Below are 24,387 nucleotides of genomic sequence, written 5' to 3'. Positions count from 1 at the left end.
GCATTGCCTGCTAGTTTATCACTATCTTCACCATAACCAAAATTACCCTCACTCTCATTCTACAACCTGCTCTAAGACAACTAATTCAAGCTCATGCACATTGATATCCCTGTACATGGTACCTTTCTAATAATCACCTCAGAGAGACTGCTTCAACCTGTTGGCTTTAAAAAAGAGACTTTTCTTCAAGCCTTCTCTTATTGAGTTTCTTTAGTCCTGGAAGACAGCACCCTGAAATTGCTTATAGCACTTCAGCTTTATAACACTATTTTTATTGGGACAAATTACAATGGGAGACCTTCACATACTGCATGGGATCTGTCGATCTCACTTCACTGGCCAGAGATGGCTGGAATTAGTGAGAAATTAAGTTGCTCATTTTTGATGTTGATGGATTCAGTGCATTCAATAGAGGAAAGCAGCGTAAGTGTAGGAAAATTGTCTTTCATGTCACCCTTACATTTGGGCCCTCATCCCCTCCTTATTTTTTGCCACAGAGAACTTTCTTGTTGGATATTTTGCAAGTACTACAACCAACAGCCGTTTCGGCTGGGAAGGGAGTCTGTAGAGAGATAACAGAATAGAATAATTCTGAGTTTTTTATGCAGAGGATCTAAGTGTGAATGTTCGCAGAGAATGAGATAAATGGCTGGAGAACATTGACTACGAAACATCTACCGCCTTTTGAGCTGTGGCGGTTCAGGTTTGGGAGAGCATGCTTTGGTTGGACGAACGCAAACGGTGTCCATTGGTGGTTCATCTGATTGCCTGGGGCGTTGCTGTGGATTCATTCTTGATGACGCCTAAGGTGCAGAAGCCCAATATGGTGCTGAGAGAGCAATTGAACTGACTAAATGGCAGGGGTAAATATGTCCATGGTCTTTTTTGTATTGTATTGTATTTATTGCGTTTATATAGCGCTTTAATCCAAAACGCTATCACTAGTGGGGTTGTGCCCATTTCAGCAGCACGAGTGTAGGGAGTGGGTGTGGTCAATGCAGCTATTTAGGGTAGTTACCACTATTGTCAATTGGTCCTCTGATGTGGCAAAGGGGAGTGAGAGCGCTCACAGTAGACATAGTAAACTGACCAGGTTCTCAATATGGGCACATAGGATCTGGGATTGGCCTATTCACCTAGGGCAAGGGAGTCAGGGGGTTGGCTAGCGCTTTGAGGTACTCTCACTACACAGTAGACAAAGTGAGCTGATGCTTTATTCAATCTGGGCGCAGAGGATGGGATTGGCATGTTGACCTAGGGTGGGGGTTGGAGTGGTTAGGGCTTTGAGGTACTCTCACTACTGAAGAACAGTCATTCATTCAGTCGTTAACAATCAGGAAGCTCACGATGCAAGGACAGGCCAGTTTGTAAGGCCTACCCATGCCATTACATCAACGCACATGTATGTATTTAACAACAATGTGACCCTCCTAAATGGCGGCACCAAAGCGTCAAAAAGCGTTAGTGTTTAAGTGAAAGAGGCAGCACATTCCCTGGGTGAAGATTTTAAGTAAACAAATGACTACTGTTAAAATTCATTTTCTTTTATTTGGGAAGGGAATATTCAAGGGGTGCAGTCATACCCTTCAGGCGTTAGACTAAATCCATGCTCCCATGCCCAAACAAAGGGATTTACGTGCGTGTCAGCTGTGCGGCTACCCAAGCAGGAAAGAGCCCATTCTCTGGCCTCCCACTGTCACCTGGGCAGATGTCTTGATTCGCATAATGCCTCGGTTGTGCTTTACTTTGGAACATGCAAATATGCTCGATTTAAACACGCGTTTTCTTCTTGAGATGCAAAGAGGGTTGCCCGACAAGGAAGATCGTGGAGAACAACAATTGGTTGTCTGTTTCTTTTGGGATTTGAATACAACTTGATATTTGATTAAATGGTATTCGTTTGCAAAGATATAGAGTCTGATCCCGAACAATAAGGTAGCCCCATGAACAGGTGCATACCACGGGCAGCATTAATCAGGGGAAGCCTACAAAGAAAAGAACATTATTTGAAAAGCTGCTCAAATAAAACACGAACGATAACGATGAAGGCAATATAGCCTCTTTAGTTGAGAAATATTTCAATGTTTTAGGTGCTCAGAGGATACAGTATAGTCGCTACAATCAGAGACGCTGCGCTTGAGAATTCATTCTTGACCCTAAGGCTTTTTAATACGATGTTTTGTGAAACAACTTAATAACATTCCTTACCATTAGGTTGTGTTAAAGCTATAGCTGAAAAAAATATCCGCTGTCCCTGCTTCTTTCACAGCTTGGGTGTTCCTCTAGATGTAGACTGCCTCAGACTTTCGCTCCCTACTGCCCCCTACTACTAAACAGGCTCAAAGGGAGTGTAAACTGCTACGTAAGCAACCAGCATAGCATAAAAGGTAAGAAAAAGAGAATTGTTTGATTGAATTCCCCACTCAGATTGACTAGGAAATGAAATGTATGACATTATTAATTTAGATGACCTGAAGAAGAACTGGCCATAAAATGTGCTACAGTGGCCGCAACTTAAATTAAAGAGTGGGCCAAACAATTGTGCCTTAACCTACTATTATGAAAAGATTCGAAAAATTGAATTTACTGACATAAGACAGAAATGTTTGCTGATCTTTGTCTAAAAAACATGCTTGTTGTAATATTTGTTCCTATATAAATGAAGTGTATGCGATTCTATGCGACTATGTTTGGCCCTTTGAGTGTGTGTTATATTATTCTGATACGCAATCTTAACCCAAAACCTTGCACAGTTTTTTGCTTTTTTGCACTTTATTATTAACTGAGATTTTGTATACTTGAGAATCATTTTTATGAATATCAAATACATTAAAATAATAGTCCATGTTAAATTTGTATACTTGTATTTTTTTACAATGATGCATATGATATGATAGCTTATTTATATAGCGCCTATACACAATGTGTGTCAAAGCGCTTAAGCACACAGTGCTAGTTTGTTCAGAATTCATTTCCAGGGACCTTAATTTGATAGTACACACACACACTGTTTCTTGAATAAAACTAATGTAAAGGTGTTGTTTTGATAATCTGATCTGTTACCCCAAACTTCAATAGCGGTCCTACATCGCTTATCTTGAGAACTGAAATGCTACTCTGAGCTCACTCAATTGCATCCCTTCCCCAGAGGAGCTTGGCCCCTTCGAAAAGGTGTGATGAAGCACTTCACAGAACTGATAAATGATGGAATTATTAAATAAAAGTGCAATGGATTTCAAATCTGCAAAACACTTCATGAAACCAGAAGCATAGATGAGGATTACTATTTTTAAAGGGTAAAGAACGACTAATGTATTTAAAGTTTTCAGCAACATCAAAACTACTGTTTTCTTCGTCCATGTGCTTAAGAGCAACACAAATCTCAGAAACGCGTGTTTTAAAAATTGAAACCATGTCCCCACTGTTTTGTGGTTTATTGAAGTTCTCATTTTTATTTTACTTCTTTTTAAATTAAAAGCACACATGAAATCTGAGACGTCTGCCCTGACCCACTGTTCAAGTCAATTGCGTGAGTGTGGTTTGTTGATGGCCACATTCTAGTGAGTCACCTACATGACTAAGGTGAAAGATACACAGGGAAGGAAAACATACCTGCACACAGGGGTTGAGAGCAGAGTAACAGGTAATGGAGCAAGCCCACCATGAAAATTACCCTTGCAGGGATTTGAGAAATCAAATAAAACAGGGAACTAAGGCGCAATGTAGGAAATGGTAGAGCAAACAGTACACTGCGCAAAGATAGTAGTAGCGATCACAGCCTGCTCCTTCTCACACACATTCCAATTTAGTATTGTGCACTGGGAGAGCTGCGCCATCATTGTAATAATCTCAAGCAGATTTCACAAGGGGCAAGGATCTTGATCAGAAACGCAGATAAGGAGGAAGGGGTGAGGGCATGGGGATTAGGCACGCAGAGGTGAGGGAGTGCACACGGGCGGTGGGCCTCAAGGGAAAGGACACATGCTTGTTCAACTCAACCTCACATGAGTGACAGATTTACAGGAGTCAAATTCATAGAGTAGGGTGGCCTATTGAAGAAGAAGAAGCACAAGAACAAGAGTCACATTCTTTCTGCAGAAACCTGACTTACTTGCTAATCAGGGACTTTACTGGCTGTCCATTATGGAGTACATATGCTGCGTTCACACAAAACACTTCCTAAATGTTTTCTAGCTGATACACTGGTTTGTGTTTTCCTTCAATTGTCGAACGGGAATGGTAGAATCGCTGACGAGTGCTGAAGATTTTTCCTCCTCATATAACACACCTGGACTCTGGAGCTTTATCTTTCTGGAATAAAGATGGGTCTTGTATCATCCTTTTAAAGACATTTCTGGTCAAATGGAATATTATAACTTCACTGGTAGAAACCTACTATTGGGTGTTTTTGTTTCACCAAAGATGTAAAACTATAGTTACCATGAAAAAGCCCTAGCAATTTTTTTCACTATAGGAGCACTATACACTGAACGCTGAAGGTTGGATGGCTGGTTGTGTTTTGTTTAATTGGTATACCGTCTACAAGAAGAGTATTTATGAAGACACATATCTTATTCATAGCCATATGACTGAAGCAGTGTGCTTAGCTAAGTGAACATTAGGGAAACAATACAAAACATCCAGGATCAGCGTAAACAAAAGTGAGTGTTAAGTAAGAATTTTGTAAAAGAATGATGTGAAATTAAAAAAGGTGTCTAGTGCATAAAATGCCTAGCTGGTGACAATGTTGACTGAACATAATTTCAACTGATGCTAATGACCACTCAGTACATCCACCAAAATGTTTACTCATTTGGAGTACAATGAGAACTGCTTATTGTTTATGCCCATCTGTGCTTAGGTGAAATGTCATGGTGAAGCAGTGTATAGGAAAGAATAACTGTATCAAATGTTGCCATCATGAGTGAGAGAGTGCGGGGGAATAGTCAGTCTAACTGTTCACATTTACGCAACAGAGCTTCATCACAGTATTGTACGGAAAAGCCCACTACCTCAATCATAACAAAAAGCATTGGCATTGCCAACAGTTTGGGGTTTGTGTACGCATGGGAAAGGTACTTGCCAGGCACTAATGTAGTGGTATTAACTGGACATTGAAGGTAGCAGGTGCAAAATGGTACCTGGGCATCTAATAGCAGTGCCTAGCAAATGTCTAATACTTATACACAAGCCAGACCTGTTTTGCTAATGCTTGTTTTAACAGGACTTCAGTGAAGGACACGTATAGTGCTCATAAATTGAATGGTGGAAGGCTGACCTGGTTAATTACATCAGTAGCATGTTTACAGCTCCATGTAAGTCATTAACTCTCTGAAGACTGATATGAAAATAAACTGGAAAGTACTTTGAGTGCAAAGTTTGATGGTAGGGCGGTAATAAAATGAGCTCAAAGAGTTCCCATGAGGAGGTGTTTTTGGTGGGTGGGGCAGGCACTGGTTGGGAATGGCCATAGGGATTACCATGGGCATGGGCAGTCAATGGGTGGAAAAATAACCAAAACTACAAGCTTTGTGTACCGCCACATATGCCATTTATCCCTATCTTTACTGTAATGCAATAGGTAAGGCTTAGAGATGGTGCCAAAGCCCAAACTAAAAATAAAACTACATTACCTGTGCAGCGGCCATCAAGGCACAGTTGAAAGCTGAAGGAACTCATTTTCTAGTGCAGGGGTCTGTAGCCTTTGGCTTGCCAGATGTTTTGGACTACAAGTCCCATCATCCCTATTCAGTGCAGTCAGTGGTGAGGGATCATGTTAGCTGTTTTCCAAAGCATCTGGACAGCCACAAGTTGCAGACCCCTGTCCTAGTTTGTTCACAGCACCATATAGTGAACTAGTGACCATTCAATTCTGATCATTGTATGTTAGGCTTGGACTACCTTTGGATGCATTGCTTAAAGGATAATTTAGTCAGTAACTCATACATTTAGGCTCTCTGTGCTAGCAAGCTAACATGTTAAAATGAGAAGTTCAAAGCAAGGCAGCAGGGGCAGCGCATATTTAGAAAAGAGACTAGCTGGTAGTAGCTGATAGTAATAAAGATGCAATGTCCGATATTGTACACCACATGTTTTAGAAAATGTGTGTAAACTATGGTCCTGTTTTGGTTGGGACAAATGTTTTCATACTTGAAAGCACTTAATTGTTGCAAAAATCCAAGGCACCTGTTTTTACATTCATACTCCCATATAATGGGGTCAACCTACTTCTAAAATGAATGATAAAACACTGCATATGTTTTTATCGCCTTGTTCAGGAGCAATTAACTTAGCTGAAAATGAACCTAGCTTTGAGATATTTTAAAACTGGGTACTCTAACAAAAGAGTAGGAAGCGAGAGTCAGGACTCCCTGATACCAGGATTTCCGTTAAAGGCCCTGTAAGGGTCCAGACAGCATAGACTCCTTTTTTCTCATTTGCTTGGGGGGGAGGGTAATGTTTTCTTCCCTCCCCTCCATCACTGCTCTCCCCCTTCACATTTTGACACGTGGATTAAAAAAAAGGGTTTTGAAAGAAATTGATTTTCCAATTCAGAACAGATTTCATAATTTGCAAGATCATAGCATGTTGCTGCTCAGTTTAGAAGAATCTGAGTTTCGTAAAATGGCAGCGACTTATTGAAGCTGTTTTTGAAAAAACAACTTCAGTCATGGCTGTCATATCTGAGGTGTTTGTTTCAGTGAAAAGATGATAGCTATTGATCTTAGTGGCTGTTCCAAAATTCTACATCTCATGAATTAATTTCGGATAGTTTCAGCATCCTGAAACACAAAAATATCGGACTTGACTATAGGCAGGATAAGTTGTATTAATGTCATGTGATTTAGTTACTTTCAAACACTAGGGGGCAAAATTCATCACACGTTATACATATTCTTACGCCATCATTTGGCATCTGTAATTAATTCAAAATTGAAAAACGTCTCCACTCAACTGCTAGATAAATCAGCACCCCATAAGAAGCCTTACCTAAACATACATTAAACACCATTTTATTTTTAAGGTGTCTTAATTGTTTTTAGTATGGCTAAGCCTTACCTCAACATACATTAAACATCATTTTATTTTTAAGGTGTCTTAATTGTTTTTAGTATGGCAAAAATAACCTAGGGAAGGAGAGGAGGTCAAGAGGGAAATGGTAGTAAAGGCATTATGATATATTGGTAATCTACTTTAATTGTTTTCTAAGATATTTTCAGAGCTTGGTCGCATCAGTTATGGTGAGGTGTCAGCGACAGTTCACACAAAACCAAATATAAAGCTACTATGTGTAGATGCTGTCACTTTAGAATGAAAAAACCCCACTGTGAGCCATCTCAGATGGAGGGTGTTATTTTGAACATTCCCAATTGTATTTTAGAGGAAGCAATTTAAAGATCAGAAAAAATAGAGAAGCGCACATTTCTGAAATTGTGCAATTTTGATGGTAGGATATCAAGCCACAAACTAGGAAGTGGAGTCTAAAGATAAAGGATCCATTATGTGACTGGGGAAGAAAGTGGGTTGAAACTTGATGTTGCCGTGTAACATCCTTGCCTTTTTTTTAAATGAGTGGATTGATAATTTAAAAGTGTCAGGCTATTATGCAAGTCAATGCAAAAAGGACGAGCATACTCGTCCTTGGCACTTAAGGGGTTTTAACAGGAATAATATCACAACAAAGTGAAGATAATAATGATGGTATTGTGCATTACTGTGATATGTCATGAATTATGCTTTGCATGTGCTGGACTACGTACAGTGAGGTTATAGTCAGTGTCACTGTATTCCCACATGTACCAAATGTGTATGAACAATGAACTATATTTCCTCAAAGGTACAATGTGTGTATGCATACCTGTGTGCATAAGGCCTTCCAACCTTTACTACCAAACATTCAGACGGGTGGTGTGTCTCAGTGAGAGTGGCATAACTCTAGTAACAGAGATCTTGCAGTGAGATGGAGAAGCTCTTTCCTTGTGAGTCCCACAAGCTGCAGGTGGTTTGAGCTGCAGACAGGTGCCCAAGGTTTGAACTGCTTGATGGTTACTGAATCTCCAGGCCAGGATGCATCTACATATTGAATCGTCACTACACAGTGCAGTACACTCAAAGAAAACACTGTGACAGGGTAGCACACTAATCTTCTGTGGTGTCAACGGTGAAGGTGCAAGTGTGGTGTTGAGGTCGAGGTGCATCTACATATTTGAGTTTTAGAATTTTTTTTAAAGTTGTAACTTTAATATAACCTGAGTTTTGTTTCAATTGTCGGTATACAGTGTGGTCCTATAATTCTTTTACCACACATCCATGCAAGATAGTGGTTTTCTACAGAAATAAGCAAGGCAGCATGGGTAAAGAAAGAACTGAAGCGGGAGTACTGATGAAGCCCAGCATTGAACTTCATATTGTGACATTAGTTGGAACATATGCTCAAACAAGATCAAATTGGTCAATAATTTAATTTTGAAAAACAATTCTGGTTAAAATCAAAAATGTGTGGTGTAAGAAAAACATCTGCAAGGCCCACTACAATGGAAATAAAGCTACAGATGTCTGCTGTTTGGGACTGGGGATCAGGTGTGAGATATGTGCTGTTAGCAGAAAGCTACCTGTGCAATCATCTGCATGCCGCCTAACACATTTTTATCATTACGAGCCGTTGATTTCCATTTCTTCCAAATTGTAAAGCAACATTTTGATACCAAAGATTTCATTTTGTAGGAGCTTGTCAAATCCAATAATGGAACAGCGATGTTGCTCCCAATATAACTATAAAATCAGCACAGAAAAGAAAGAAGTGCTTTTGCAATGAACATTTTTGGCTACATATACACCCACATATACACCCACAAGTGATACTGAACGTGACTGTGACCGAGCAATTCAGCTCTTAACTAACAGGGCTCTACGTTCTTTAACTAGATCATTGCACTCGCTCACATGAAGCGCAACATCACAGACCCAGAAATAGTGGAGACGTATTTGTTGCAAAGACCACTATTGAAAATACCACAGTCAAGAACATGATGACATGAAGAATGAAAACAAAACCGAAATCAATCTAATTTGTTTTTTCAAATGCATTTGTTTGTTCAGCAGTTTTATGATCTTCTACAAGTGAGCACCTCCTGGAAATGTTCTGCTAGCTGATCAGTAGCCACGTCCATTTTCTCATATTTAGAATTTAACACACCCAGTCATTCTGCACTTGTTGTGTCTGTACACACTTCTGTAGCCATTGTATGGTTTTAGCTTTTTATTCTATTTTTTTCTCTTTTATGTGCTACCGGAGTTAGAAATGCTAAAGGCAGTGGGGCCTATATACAAACGTTTTTTCAAATGGACAGCTCCCTTGAAAAACGTATTGTAAATCAGGCCCTTTCTAGACGATATCTGGCCTTTTTGACAAAAAATAAATAAATTAGAGAGACTGAAAAGAATACTAGGCTATAGATGACATCTACTATTGATCACGAGATTACTATTCCCTTCCAAAGTGGACTGCAGCAGCCAACCTGGGGTGTAAATGAAAATGTATTGCTTTGCACTTTTGGCCCTTCCCCGGTACCTCTGCATACAATAGCAGTTATTATTTGGCAGGAATAAAACATAATCCATGTCTTTGACTTCATTCTTGTGAATTATTTCTCATGAATTACTTCGATATTGGTTTATTCACTAATATTTCCTCCTCTGAGTGGATGGCATATAGAAGGAATATACATAAGAGGTGTTATTCAAAAGAAAAAGTATGAAAACCAACTAGACTCACACTTGCATGAATTTAAAAATGTCTCTTTTACTTTGAAACTGAAGCTGTTACAAATATGGAAAACGACACGTTTTGTTAAAAAAGGGAGGCAGGGTTGCAAAAATAGCAGCCCTTGAAGTTTACTACAGCTGAGTGTCATCTTTAATTGTGTCCCTTAGCTTTCCAAAATAATTTGCTTTGTGGCTGTAATGACAAAAGATTTCTGTGTATGGCTGAGCGGAGGTTAATCAAGCATAGCAGGCAGCTGCACAAGGCTTGAAAACAGACCTCTGCCTGGAGGAGGGAACTTGATGCAGCTTGAATAAATCACTACCTGTATCATTTTGTTTGCTCAGTTGTGAACTAAAGGCGAGATATGCTCACTGATAATGGGTTGCCTTCCCTAACCTTTCACTGAGGCAAATTTTAAGTTAGCTGCCGGAACTAGTGCTTTTTAAAATTCTTTTTAATTTCTCTGAAAGGCTTTTCATTTAACCGAACTACTGAACATTTGACCACAGTTTTTCGCTTTTCACACTTCATTTTATATCTGTATACTTCGGTCTTTAATTTTATTTCTGTTGTTTTACAAAGCGTGCACCAGGCACTGTGGGACACCAGGTAACTTGTTGTGACACACACGCCCTCATATGCGCATACGCACACACAGAGACATGTGTACACACAGAGACACTCTGCTGAGGGCTGCTTGGTTGAGGTAGAAGTGAACATGCACATGGCTGCATAATAACACACGGCTTCATTCTGAGTATTGGGATAACGGTAAAAACATGTGGCAGTTTAAAGATCGCCTACTTTTAAAATAGCACCTAATCATGATGTGGAAGTGCATTGCATATTAATGACACAGGGTACATAGAAAATACTGCATGGGGTAAAGATGTACCTCATTCTGTAAAAATCCCATGTAATTCCAACTAATATGTAGGTGGTATTTAAAAAATAGATATTGAAAGTATGTTGCCATTACCACCATAACCATAATGAGGTCCGTAGTTGGTAGATGAGACACGGCATAGAGGGCCTGATTTAGAAAGCGTTTATCAATGGGACTGCACCATTGTAAAAAGCCTGTGTACATCAGGCCCACAGTGATGCACTGAAGGCAAGCTTCTGATTCTAAACGTATGCACTGAATACATAAAGCATGCACAATACTTCAGAAGCAGATCTCCTTACTCTCAAAAAGTACCTGTATGTTGCTCGAGAGCTGAGCTACTGGTGGAAGCGCTGCGCTGCCTTTCTACGCTGCAATGTACCAGGCTCTTGTCAGACACTGGCTCTCGGCACCCACCTGGCTGGAGGGCTGACCAGCCGCCCTCCACCCAGGTTGCTGCTAGGAGCGCATTTCAGTGGCAAGGCGTTAAAGAGTCATTAACTGATATGCTTGTTTTACATTTCCACACTAAACTGAAGTGTGGAACTGTAAAATGAAACAGAATCACTCAAGCTTTGCATGATCGTTTCTATGTGTGTCACTGCCAGGCAAGCAGGGGTCTGAATATACTTCAGTCTAACGTATACGTTCCTCTGCGTCTGGTAAAAGAGTACTCAGGGAGCACATCGCTCGTTTGCCCAGGGAAATGCTTCCTTGCCACCACCACGCCCATAGACGCAAGTTGAGACTGAAGGTAAGAGCTTGCGCGAAGTGATTAGCATTCATGCAACGCAAACGAGCGATGCGCAAAAAGCCCTTTCAGAATTTACTTATAGACAGAATTTGATCATGCAAGTAGCCAAAAACCTTACGGAATCAGGTCTTGGGCATCATTTAACAAGACACTAGAAAGGCGCAAATGGTAGTTAGGAGGAAGCAAGCACGTAATGGTAAAGATGGGTAGAGTTCATGGGCCAGATGGAAATAAAAGTCTGAAGTGGTGGATTGTCAAGTCTCTTCTGAGAGATAATAGTTCAGTATTGATGACAGACACTGGGCCTGATTCACTGCGGGTTTTTCAATGGGATGAGCCCATTGGAAAATAATGTTTAAGACCCATTGTATCTTGAAAGTTCGGGATAGTCAAAGGGTGTGTGGCACAAGGTGATCTTTATCGGCTTTAAGGAAGAGACAAGTGATGGTGCCCTAATATGAGAGCTATTAGATGAGAGATCATCTTAGAGGGAGGACACGTCATGTCATACATTACTATTGGGTTAAGTAAGACATGGCATTTCTTGCAGAGTATAGATCTTTCTTGTGTTTTTTGCCATTCTTGTACTGGCATGAGTTTCTTAAACCTGACACGGAACTACTTAATATCTCGTAAATAAGTAACTATACAGCACGCGCTCGACTTGGCATGGGCTATCAGATGACTCCATATCACCCAGAACACCAACGTTCTCCTCCTGGGATTTCCTTTTCCAAACCGCCGCAATCGGTGCTCAGCTGGCCTGAACAATACTACACCTCCAAGAATGCAGTAAGTTATACAGATAATGTCCATGACTAGAAATATGGTGCACATGATCCAACAACATGCACCAAAGCGGAAGATAGGAGAGGCTCAGCTACTTAAAAGGAGACGTGGCTTTCAGGACTTAGGTCAAAGGGTTTCACTATTCGCTCTGTTTTAGTCACATGGGAAGCCAGACTAGTTGCCCTCAGGGAGAAGGAGCCAAATGGAACTTCCTACACTAAGGTTGACAGATTAACAGAAATCTTAATGATATTTTTGTTTTTGCTCTATCATGACCACCAGGAAGCTGCCATATGTGCCTCCTTCTGACATGCATGAACATCGTGTAGGGTCACCAGAGTGGCAGCTGTTGCCTTTATAGTCACTCTTGAACACACTTCGCTCCTGTGCATCTCAACTTTCAGATGAGCTTGTTGTGAGCCTCTAACCCCCATGCCGTTGATATCTGGGTGTTTTTGTGCACAAGGCCGCTCCTGCACAACCAAGAAGGAAACCAAACGGTCATGTGTGGCACACAAAGTGACCGTCAGGCTATCATTTAGTTTCAAGCTTCAACACTTAAGCACCCCCTTGGGACTCCTGTGTCTCGATTGTATCTTATTCTGGAAGGTTCCTTTACTTAATTCTTGTGATTTCACCAGGATCAGAGGCTTTGCAAAGGCTATTTGTGTGGGAGTCTCCAGGGGCAAAGGTCACAAGATGCCACTTTTGATATCTCTTCATATCGTCGAGGGATCTGTCATGACAATTTTTCTACCATTACAATTTCGGTGGAGGGACCCTTGTGCAGTGAAAGTGCCTTAAATGCGATCATGAATGCACCTATAATGCTTTAGATCAGGTTCGAAATTGCGTTGCGATGTGAACTATTTCGCTCCTGGTTGGAGCCTAGAAGAACTTTTGACTCCTGGTGCCATACATCCATACCTCAGTACAATTAACTCTGTGTGTTTATCAGTGGGTATAAATGAGCACTCAGACACAGATAGAAGGCATTGAAAGCATAAAGAGGCCACATATAGTGGACAGAAAGTTACAGTTTGCATCCCACGTGGAAGTTAGAGTTGTTCCCCAGAGGTAGCTCCTGCTTATTGTATCACGCACATTACCCAACACCTGTTGTTAGCTCCAGCTCATCAAATCTTTACCTGGAAGGAAATGTGATGGCTTGCAACAAGATGATGGCAGCACGTTCCATGCCTTGAAGGCTATTTCCCAAACAAACTGAATTTCTCTGATATTTACTGTGAATATGGTCTACAAATGCACGCAAAGCAAGTGTGAAATTAAGGAGGGAATACGGGAAACATGCTGCCCGACACACTGCACTATTTGGAAACATACACGTCAGAGCTGGTGAACATGTCACAGCAGCGGATTGCTTCATATACTTGGGGCATAACCTGTTAGAACGAGGTTGAGGCAGACATAATGGTGTTCTACAACAACAAGGAGGTGAAATACACCAAGTGCCATTACCAAGGACCACATGGGGCCCACATTTCCAAAAATGGTAAGACATCTCAGAATGGTGAGCACCCAATCCATAGTTATGTTTGCAACCTGTATGTCACAGGTTCACAACCCAGCAGAGCTAACGGTACTTTCCATACCTTCATGGTCAACACAATGACTACTATTTGTTGGATAATAATACCTATTAAAAAACATCAAGAGGAAATTCCAGTAATGGGGTTTCCCATCTAAGTAGTCAATATGAAATCAACAACAGAATTTCAAAAAGCTTTTGATGTCAGAATAGGGGAGTAATTTTAGTGTAAGGATGCGACTAAGCTCAAGACTAGGTATGAACAACAGAAGGCAAAGAAATGGCCAGAATAGATAAACCTGTGGATCCTTATCTACCAACCAGCTGCTAGTTACCATCGTCATTACAAAGAATGCATATTTAGCAGATGTTTTCGTTGTTCAAGTGAAAATGCCTTCAAATCCCCATATTTCAATACATAATAGGAACACTTCACTTTAAAATGTAAAGCAAGAAAATGCAATGAGAATATTGGTCCAAGCTAAGCACCTTTTGAAAATGTACTGGTCCTTTTCTCCAGGTTCTCTGTACAAAATTAGGACGGTCGTATGTTTGTTATCGATTCTCATATAATGTATTTGTGATATAATCTGTGTGCGCGTGTATTTTACATATAGGTACTAAAATAGATAGAAAGAAAATGTTGTGGCCCTGGGTCGATAGGAGAGCACAGCTAAGCTCTTGCAGCGAAAATTCAAATTCCAACCAATTACTGCAAATTGGTGCTTTTGTACATCTTAATGAAAATGCTTTGTGATGTTCCTGAAAAAAACGCAACACAGAGATTAATTTGCATTGAATAAACGTTTTCAGAAAATACTTTAAAAGGATATTGCATTGCCAGAATAAGGTGATATTTCAGCCATATCTTGCATGTCGCCACACTCTGACTTTATGAGAGACAAGGAAAGACCTTCAGCTGTGCTGCCCGGGTGTGCTGGAGAGCAGGGATGGTGATTCATATGATGTGATGACATCTTGGTCCGTAAACTGGTGGTTTCTCTAGTTAAGTCCAGGGATTCTGGGGAGGCTCTCTCTTTTCCGGAATAAGAACCAGAGGGAATTCCAAGGGGGTTCTGAAATGGGTATCCCATGAGGGGAAGCGGAAAAGGATGGCGGAAAGAAGGGGAGGCAAAGTTTGCGGCAGCTGTTAGTGGTGACTGATGGAGCGAGGCATGGTGGCTGCCAGGAGGCGGGCCAGAGCCAGTGTGATCTGATGAGTTTTTGCGTACTACTAGGGGCAGTGCTTCGGTTTGGTCAGTAGAGTTGGGCATCTGCATGTTGGTGAAGGTGTCTAGTGGGTTTGGAATGATGACGTCACCAAAACACTGTAGGCGCTGGTTGGTGGTGTGGAAGTTGTGGTTTTCCCCATTCACTGCAAATCTTGCCTGAGGGATCTGGAGAGGTGGGAAGACCTGAGGAAGCTGGCGGGAGGGTTTGGATGAGAAAACTTTAACCACAGTGTCCACTACTTGCGACATGGCAGTGTGTAGCTCTTGTTTTAGTGTCTCAGCTAAATGTTTGCCTTCCGGGTGAGAGGGGTTGTGCCCGTGTTCTTTTTCTCTGTGACCTTCTCTTTTAGGCTTATTCTCGCCAGCTATTTCCTGTTCCCTGATCAGAGCTCGTGCACGGTCAATGAACTGTCCAGGGTCTAAGTCAAACATTTCATTATCTGACCTTCCAAATGAATCCCCTGCTCTGCCATCCATGATTTCGGAATGCATGCTGTCTTCGGACAGGTTGCCATCATTTTCAGAGTCAGTGCTGTCGTAGATTTGGTAAAACTTCTCCTGCAGCTGGCGCAGCTGCTTCTGCATGTCCTCCAGCTGCTGTTTCAGCTGTCTGCGCTCCTCCCGCTTTTGCTCTTTTCTAGCTGACACCAGCTGCTGAAAACTCTGCTGCTGCTGTTGAGGCAGCTTTTGCTTGCGTTTGTTTTCTCTGTAACTTTCTCTGGGACTTATGGACTGCGGGGCTCCCTCTCTCTCATTTTCATTGCCCCTCATTGGCACATTTGGAGAATGGCTCATACCCCGAATGATATTCTCAACCCTGGCACGCTTGGCTCTCAGGTGCTCATCGCATAACCGATCCATGTCAAACTGGCTCAGTGGTGGCCTGCCAAAAGGGGAAAGACACTCTTGGGGACTGTCTCTCGAAGAGTTGCTGCACACATCCTCCTGGTGGATTTCCGAGCCTGTACTGGAGAGACCACTGGCTTGGAAAGTGGGCTCGTTGCCACCGTTTTTGTTCATGTTATTTTTCAACAGCTGGGAAATGATGGTTGCCCCTGGAAAAGGCATCATGGCGTCTTCATATGAGTTTGCCCTCTTTAGCAGCTTGCGGAGTACGTTTGACTTCTCCCCATCTGCATGCTGCACTACGGAATACTCGACATCCTGCTCCGAACCTTGGGGATTCATGGCACTAAAAAACGTTGCTCTTGCCTTTGCGAAAATTGCAGATGCTGTCCCTACTGTCCTTTTCACTCCAATATCAACTCTTCTTCTCTTGGTCTGCCTGCTTAAGAGGGCTGTGCTGTCATGGTCAGGCATCACTGGACTGTTATTGTGCCATCTTCAAAAGCCTGTCAGCTGGGCACAGCTCGAGAATCCCGGGACCCTGGCCAACAGAACAAAAGCACTGATGAATCATTTTCTTTACATTTCTCCAAATTTCCTGACCTCAATCCCGAGCAAAATGCAAAAGCTCTGGGATTTACGGCACATCACAATTATTGCAGTTTATTATGCACTCTGCTTGCAATGAAACATTTTTAAATATTTCTGCTCCACTGGTTTAAGATGGATTACATTTGGAAAAAATGTAAAACTGCTTAAGCACCAGTAATATGATTCCCTTGCACCAATGCTTAAAATGATACTGTTTATCTTCAGAAGAAGTAGTAGATTATAAAAACACAAACCCAGACAACCAATTGATTACATTTACTGCATTGAGATGCATATTACAAAAGAAGATGAAAGTAGTTCACAATTTAAGATTTGCTGTTAAAACAAGAAGCTATTTCAAATTTGAATTAGAGTTTTCAATTTTGATCCAAATAATGCAATTACATTCAAATGCTTATACCTGAATCGAAGTAAGCAATGAACAGGTCACAAAGAAAAACGTTCGCTTAGGATTCTATTCAATGCACAACATACATAAGGACATGCTTATTATTTCCTGGGAAAATAAACCAAAGGCAGCCATTTAATCCAGGTAGCAGCACGAGCAGGTATTTTTTACATTGAGGAGAATTGAAGCTTATGATGAGAGATGAAGCGTTGAATGGAAATTTAAGAAACACATCAGGGGAGTTGCTAGGTCTGGAAAAGACCCGGGGCTACGCTGATATCGGAACCGTTGGGACTGGGGGCTAGCTAGTCTTTTGGCTGTATCTCCTGAGATTCTATCCGGGGCTACAACCAAAAGATCAGGGGCTATAGCCCCCTTAGCCCCCCCCCCCCCTAGCAACGCCCCTGAAACACATATTGGTAACCCTGTCCAAAAGCATACAGATACAGGTTGGTGACTTCCTTTCAATGATTCGTCCTCTGACTATATTCTGCCTGGGTCCTTCCCAAAATGACCGCCTACGAGGTGAAAACAATGCAAACAAGTTTACAGATCAGGGTTTCGTTCAGGAGAATGTTGTCAAAATGACCACATTTAATGTTTTTAAACAAATGAGTCGAGATATACGTGTGCTTCTTTCCTGTAAATGAAAAAAAGATTGTTTTGGATAGGTACCCAGAGACAAAATGTAATGATTACACACCCTACCATATGCCTTGTACAATACGTCCGAAAGGAAACTATCTTCGAAACAATGGCAGATGCTGTTTCTGGGAAACAATACAAAGATAACACTTTTTTTGGTGTTTTGCTTAAGGCTTTTCATGTAATGCATGACTTATTACCTGTGATGCCAAATTGGCTCTACATCCCAAAGTATTACCATTGCTTTCTTTACGATGAATGTGGTAATAAATAAACTAGACATCCTTTTATGATGTAATTATCCAATATTAAACTTTGCATTTGCTCACTGGAGCACATCTTCACAATAACACGATGTATTGCCAAAGGCGGCATGCAGATCGCTGGAATGTCTCCCATCTCTTTCGGTTCACCTGTGAAAACATCGACATGCGCCCAAGGACAGCATCTGTGGGCACATTTTATAGGATAACTACTAATGCACACAGACAAAAATGTCAGCATGGTACATTTTTTAAAATCAAGAGTGTATTCCCTATATAGAAGTTGCGGAAACCACTGTGGTTTACAAAGTGTTAATTGCGTCACTATTTCTCGTGTGCTCTGTGTTTGGTTAATATGCTGTATGTTTTACTCTGTGGTAGAATGCCAAACAACCACTAACATTTCGGGGGAGCATCCAAATTTTGATATGTCCAATTCCAAGTTAATATGATTAACCCAATTTGTGTCCAGTTTTGGTAGGGTTCACAGTATGTTGCGGTCTGTGCAAACACAAGGTTAGATTTAAGATTGTGTTGACATTCTATCATAATATTCAAAAATTGTTAAATAGTACGACAATGAAAATCATGTTTCATGTTTCAAAAACAAAAAGTCAATGAATAAAGGGGGGTAGGATTCATTTAAAAGACTCTGGGCCTGATTAAAATAGTGTTTTTCAATGGGTTTGCAGCATCATAAAACGCTTCTGTGAATCAGGTCCTCTATGTGCGCCCTATTTATAATCAGCATATACCAGTATCCCTGCACAACTACCTATTTCTATCTGAATACATACACTGTGCTTGTGTGTGTGGCCGTGGTTAGCGAGATAGAAAAAAAACACAGATAACTAGGAAGAAAGACAGATGGGCAGACACAAAGATAAGATATAGACAGATATTTAGAGCGTCAATATAAATATTCTACTATTCATTCACACAAACACACACACACACAAAACATGTATTTGGATTTTGGGTACGCAGAGATGGGTCACTTTAAATCTTTTCATAACCATATCAGGCAACAGGCTATGCACTATCAACTGCCATTGGAATGTGTGATGTTTCAACTTTATGCCAGGAAGTTGGGGAACATTTGTACTTGTATATTGTTAACTATTTTTGTTTCATAATTTAGTAAAATCACAAAAAGCCAATGTCCACGGGAAGCAAGGATGAAACATCCAATTCCACATGAATATGCATGCCCTACAAATCGTTCATGGTTGGAATTAACATAATTGAAGAAGAATACAGATGTTATTCCCACACTTGGACATCGCACTTCCGAAATCCGAGAAAATATGTTAACACCCAAATTTGAGAATGAGACGACTACAATCTTAAGTGTGATGGTTCAAGTTGACAGCTGTACCTGTATGTTAAGTCACCTTTTCTGGCATTACATTTCAGATATATGCACTACACAATAGGACAATAAATACTGTGCTTCATTTAGCCGCTTTCCTTGTTAATTATGCCTATGTTTTAATCAAAAAGCCTGTATGTTGCTTGTTAGAATAAAGCAATACAGAGGTAGAAACATGCATGTAAGTATTGATGTTATAAATAGATTTTTCATTCTAAATGAATTTCTCAAAATCGCGAAACTTCGAGCACAACATTGGCATTCAAAGTATTTGCTGCGCAAATGGAATTGTAGATTCCATGAGAATGTGGACACCCACATTCGACAACACGTTACCCTCTGCAATCAACAAGTGTGCTTGGGGATTGTGTTATTTTGGTGAAAGGCATTTATTTTTCTTTTTTGATGCCGAGTTAGCTTCTCAACTGACGCTCAGTGTCCACTGACTAACAACCTTTAGTAAAGGTCTCCTTTAGTATTATGAAGCCTTACTCTAAAGCAATTTATTTTTACTTAATTTACAAAATTCTTGGTAAACTCAAAATCACCAGAAAGATCCAGAAAAGGGAGAGAGTTTGGAGAGTTGGCAAATAGAGAACTACAGAAAGTAGCACATTGATGTGTATGATTAACATCTAGCAATGTATTTGGTGCTCAACCCATTGGTGATATATATTTAGCTAGTTAGATGTCTAGCAGCTTGTAGACTGACAGCAGTTTAATCATGACAGGGTCAGTGTCTAAATATGCATTGAACCTATTTATGAGTTACACGTTTTCTTGTATTCTTTTGTGGCCTATGCTAAGACTAATCCAGAAGGCATGATGTCTGATGGGTACAGATAATATGTTGGTGCTTGGTAATACTCAACCCTTCCAAGCGTATAACATATTTGTACCAACAACACTTCTAGAAGAGTGCAGAAAAATATTAATTCGACAAAGCAATATTCAACAAGTAAGAGTGACTGAAGAAAACTCTGAGTTTCAATTGCCGACCAAGGTCGGTCGCCTTTGCTAAATAGAGGCATAAAATGACACAATTCAGATTCACATACTATGTAACTCATTTACAGCGGGCACCGTGTTTGTCAGTGATCATCATGTTGTGAGCGGCGCACTTAAAGTGACCGACTCCTTTAAGGTGCCTGTTCTGGAGCCTGAGTCTTTCCCAGCCGGATGGACTGGTGATTAGAGAGTGTCACATTTACTGTTCAACTTCTACCAGGAGTCCTAAACTAACTACAGATTAGGGCATATTGGAAAAGTATATGTTACTTAGTTTAATAAGGACTTTGCCTAAGTTATGCTCAGGGCTCAAAATGTTCATTCTCTGCTATACATGTAAAATATTTGAAGGGCAAATATCAACAAAGACATACGCAACGGCTCTTTTCATCATTAATCCATTGTACACATGAACTGGAGCCCAAAATATAACATCGAGTCAGACCTTTTTTTGTTTTCCTTCTTGCTCAGATGCATCTTAAAACATACTGGATGTCATATGGTGCCATGACACAGTATCCCTTTCATTCATTCAAGATTTGCAGCACCATCACCCAGGAGAGCTGATGTGGGCCTCAAAAGGTGATGCTTTTTTATAAACTTGTATTAGTATGATTTTCAATATTGTAAAGGACCCAGTAGGAGTAGGAGGACGGGATTCTTACAGAAATATAGGTGTAGAAATGAATATACTCATTAGCCGAACATGTCAAGTGCAGTCCAGGAATGATTAGGCATAGCTACGAGAATAAGTTCTAGGTCTGGGACACAGCTTTTTTATTTGGCTGAGGGAAAATAACCAGTGTTTAATCGGTTGGCTGACATGTATTACCCTCTTCTTGCTGAATGCTGTTTTTCATCCGCTCAGAGAGTGTTGATAAAGTCTACTTACAGCACGCCTATCATTGGGAAGTGATCCTACTCAAAGCCACGCTGATCTGCCCCCTAGTGTACTGTCAAAGGCCAACTGACCTTTGCAGCATTACCAACATCACCTGAATTACGGTACATAAAGGAGGAGATATATAGTATTGACATATCGCAACATGCCTAGAAAACTTACGTGGAGTAAAGTTTACAGTAAACTCACATACAGCTCACACACCACAGAAGAGGGATGGTGGAGCTGAAGGAATAAGAAGTCACACACTGTGCTGGACAACAGATAAATCAGAGTGCCATTGCAAATAATCTAGAAGCGCACCAAGTACCGTGAAGAAGCGAAGTAGCACTCGTCTGCAATACGGAATCCTTCAAGTCAAGTCAGCAATGTTGGACTAGCCATAGACAAACGCACAAGGCTGATTCGCTCACAGGCACTGGCTGACAGCTCCAAGCGTTCATACACTCAATTCTCCACATAAAAGAACATTGGGTAATTGTGCAGACATTGTGAAGGCGCGTGTCTGTTGCTTCTCTTTGTAATCTTTTTCACTACAGTGGTGAACCACCTAAAATGTCAAACGCCGACCTTTAAAATGTGATCACAGTTTAAACTAGTGTATGCGTTTTACATTGTGGTCCAGATTGTGCGTCCTTTATTAGGCGAATGACCAATAGGAAATACTAGTGATCACCACAGAGGAATCCAGATTTCCATCCGCAAACTATGAAGTGGCGATGCCTGGAGCCACGCATTAGAACGGGGCGCCATATGCGTGCCAATGAGACCCGAAGACGTGGGTGCAAAGATAAGAGACCTATAGAAGGTGAAGTCGCGGCAGGCATCACTGGCGAGGAGGGGGCAGCTGTAACATCTGAAGCAAACCTCACCAGCAGCTAGGGGCGTAAAGTTAACACGCTAAAGACAGGCACGCTGACCGGACCCGACAGGGGCATCCAATTCAATGCCGTTGCTGGAAAGAAAAATGAACACGTTGGCCTTACTTTAATTAGTTCTTTACTATGAGCTTCGTGGAACATCCGGTGCCAGAACGTGCTCCAAGCAAGGTTTTGAAAGTTTCAATCATCCGCTCCTTATCAAACTGCTTGCGCCATAAACGCATAAAATTACCAGCAACATCCGACACCCGCCTCAAGAAGAGCCAAAAAGAAAGGCTTGCACCTGCCTTTCTTGACACAACACACCTGCTTGGCGGTGCCCATGCGCACTCTGCCCGGATCCGCCAGGCATACAATAGCAGCACAGAGAGCACAAGAAATCACCATGTCTCCTGCCGTTGGGTGTCCCTTGGCGATACAGTTAGGGGAGCAAAACCAGGACCCGTGCAAAAAAAGGACACAGGATCAGCCAGGGGAAGCCAGGCGTGCCCAATCCCGAGGCGGGGTGCGCTTGCCAAGGCTTCCCTCTCAAACGCCATGACCACTGACCATCCCATTACACTCGTAGCCTCTCGTAACAAATACAGCTTTTCTAAATGACAAAAATGAAGAGTGCTTTCTTGCGCCCCTGTCTTCGTCATTTTTTAGAGCTGGTATTTTCAAGACATGACAGGTGATCATTGAATGGCACATGAGAGCGTTTAAGTTTTAAAAAATAACGTTTCCCCTTTCGAAATAACGCTTTCGTCCCGCAACCCCTTCACTTGGCCTTGCTACTGTACCAATTTCCACTAATAGATGTTAAGCTTTCCTTGAAGTAAGATTGAGAAGATATACTTTAACTGGCAGCCTAGACAGGTCCTAAGATCAGCACAGCCACGCCAGCTAATTCCACATTACCAACACAAACCCTACACCCAGTCCTCGCTCTTTACCTATTCCGCGAAACCACGCGCTGCCATTATCACGGAGTAGATCGCGTTGACCTCCCATATTTCAGCTGTCACGGTGATTGAAAACTCATGGAACATCCCTGCCAGCCTCGCTCGAAAAAAAGGGGGAAGTATACATGCAAATTACAAGCAAATTGAAGGGACAAAAAAGGAAGGCTGCGACAATAACCGGGACAAAGAGAAGCGGAGGACAGGCGCTGGGAGTTTGAAAGGGGGGCAGGAGCACGGGCGCTCAGCGAAAGATGAGATTGCTGTGACTGTTCTAGTGTCCAAAGAGTACAGGGGCAAAGACGCCAGGCGGATAAATAACAACACAAACTGCACACTAGAAACACAGCCACCGGCATCGCTTACACTCCAGCTACTGCGGATGATCCCAGAGCGCTTTCTTGCTTCGTGCTTTACTTTTCATTCATTTAAACATGTGCACTCGTGGTGTTGTCATCAGAACAGACAACAGTGTATCTAGTTATACCCCTCCATACTCTATAAAAAAAACACGAAACTGACAAACAACACGTAATAATTAAATAGAAAGCAAGTGCTAGAAAAATACTCACTCGGTGCCAAGAGCAGACGCGGGTCCACTTTGCAGGGTGAAGGGGAGAAAGGGGAGCGACGAGTGCTGGCTGTGACAGGGGAGGGTGTGTGCATGGGAGGCGGAGGGGCTGGAGGAGGGCGGCAGGCAGTGCTCCCGTGCGCCGCTCTCCTCTCCTCCCTGGATGTCACTGTGCTGCTCTCCTGCAGGCAGGGCTCAGCTGAGGTTCTGCGCTACAACAAGATTCACTTTAAGACACGGCTGAAGGAAGCAGGAAGACAGGGCATCACATGCCGGCTGACGTAGGGCCCGCCCAGGCCAATCCGGAGAGGGGACCCTCCGGGATGCACTGGAGATAGTGAACTTGGAGAAAAAAGGGGGAATCAAAGCGAGGAGGAGGCGGAGGAGGGGGATACTGAACTGGCAAGGCTGTCAGCCTCCGCGGAGGCAGAAGCGCTGCGTGTGAGGCAAGCAGAGTAAAGGAGGAGTACCTCTGAGCACGTTCAAGAGACAAGGAGGAGAGGGGCCACCGGGACCAATAAAAGTGCCCCAGAGGCGCGCACTGCAGCACTTTGCAAGGATTTACGTCTGCCTGTCACTCTGTCTAGGGAACGAAGAGGACTAGGCGAACTGACACAGCTTCGAAGTGCTTATGGTCAAAATGGGGAGGGGGCGCAAACAGAACTGGATCTGAAATTCAGTAAGTGCCTTTTCTACAGCAGATAAAGAGAGAACGCGTGGACAAACACACACTTTACAAAAACTTTACACGCTCTGCACGATGCGGTTTATATGATTAATAAAGGGTGTTTGTTCCATGCCAGCCTACACGAATCCCTAAGAGTGAAGGCTGATGGTTCTTTTGTTTGACCAACAAAGTAAGTGCAGGGATGGGAGAGTGCACCCGAAAATCAAAAGTCTCTCGAAAGCTAATGCACAGCATCTGAGACTTCTTCTTTTGTTGCTAAAATAGAAGGTAAATATCACAACATGCATAAATAAAA

At 41.9% G+C, this 24,387-nt stretch overlaps 1 protein-coding gene across 9 annotated transcripts in view; it reads right to left on the bottom strand.

Annotated features, from left to right (window-relative positions):
- The window catches only part of PROX1 (prospero homeobox 1), a 142,270-nt gene extending 118,289 nt beyond the window's left edge, over positions 1–23,981 (bottom strand). For 4 of the 9 annotated variants that reach the window (XM_069608556.1, XM_069608558.1, XM_069608559.1 and 1 more), the window contains exons 1-2: positions 23,406–23,980; positions 14,578–16,363 (exon numbers count right to left, since the gene is read on the bottom strand). In XM_069608556.1, coding sequence (XP_069464657.1) covers positions 14,578–16,296 — 1,719 coding nt within the window. In that variant the 5' untranslated portion in view covers positions 16,297–16,363; positions 23,406–23,980. Of the gene's footprint in view, positions 1–14,577; positions 16,364–22,827; positions 22,896–23,405 lie in introns of those variants that run through there. The other 5 variants (XM_069608553.1, XM_069608555.1, XM_069608557.1 and 2 more) reach the window with 3 other exon arrangements.
- Positions 23,982–24,387: the final 406 nt, after the last annotated feature.

This window comes from Ambystoma mexicanum, chromosome 4q, assembly GCF_040938575.1.
Source record: "Ambystoma mexicanum isolate Mex_15411 chromosome 4q, UKY_AmexF1_1, whole genome shotgun sequence".
NCBI lineage: Eukaryota > Metazoa > Chordata > Amphibia > Caudata > Ambystomatidae > Ambystoma > Ambystoma mexicanum.
The sequence above is the reverse complement of the archived record's forward strand: the minus strand, read 5'-3'. Positions and strand labels throughout refer to the sequence as shown.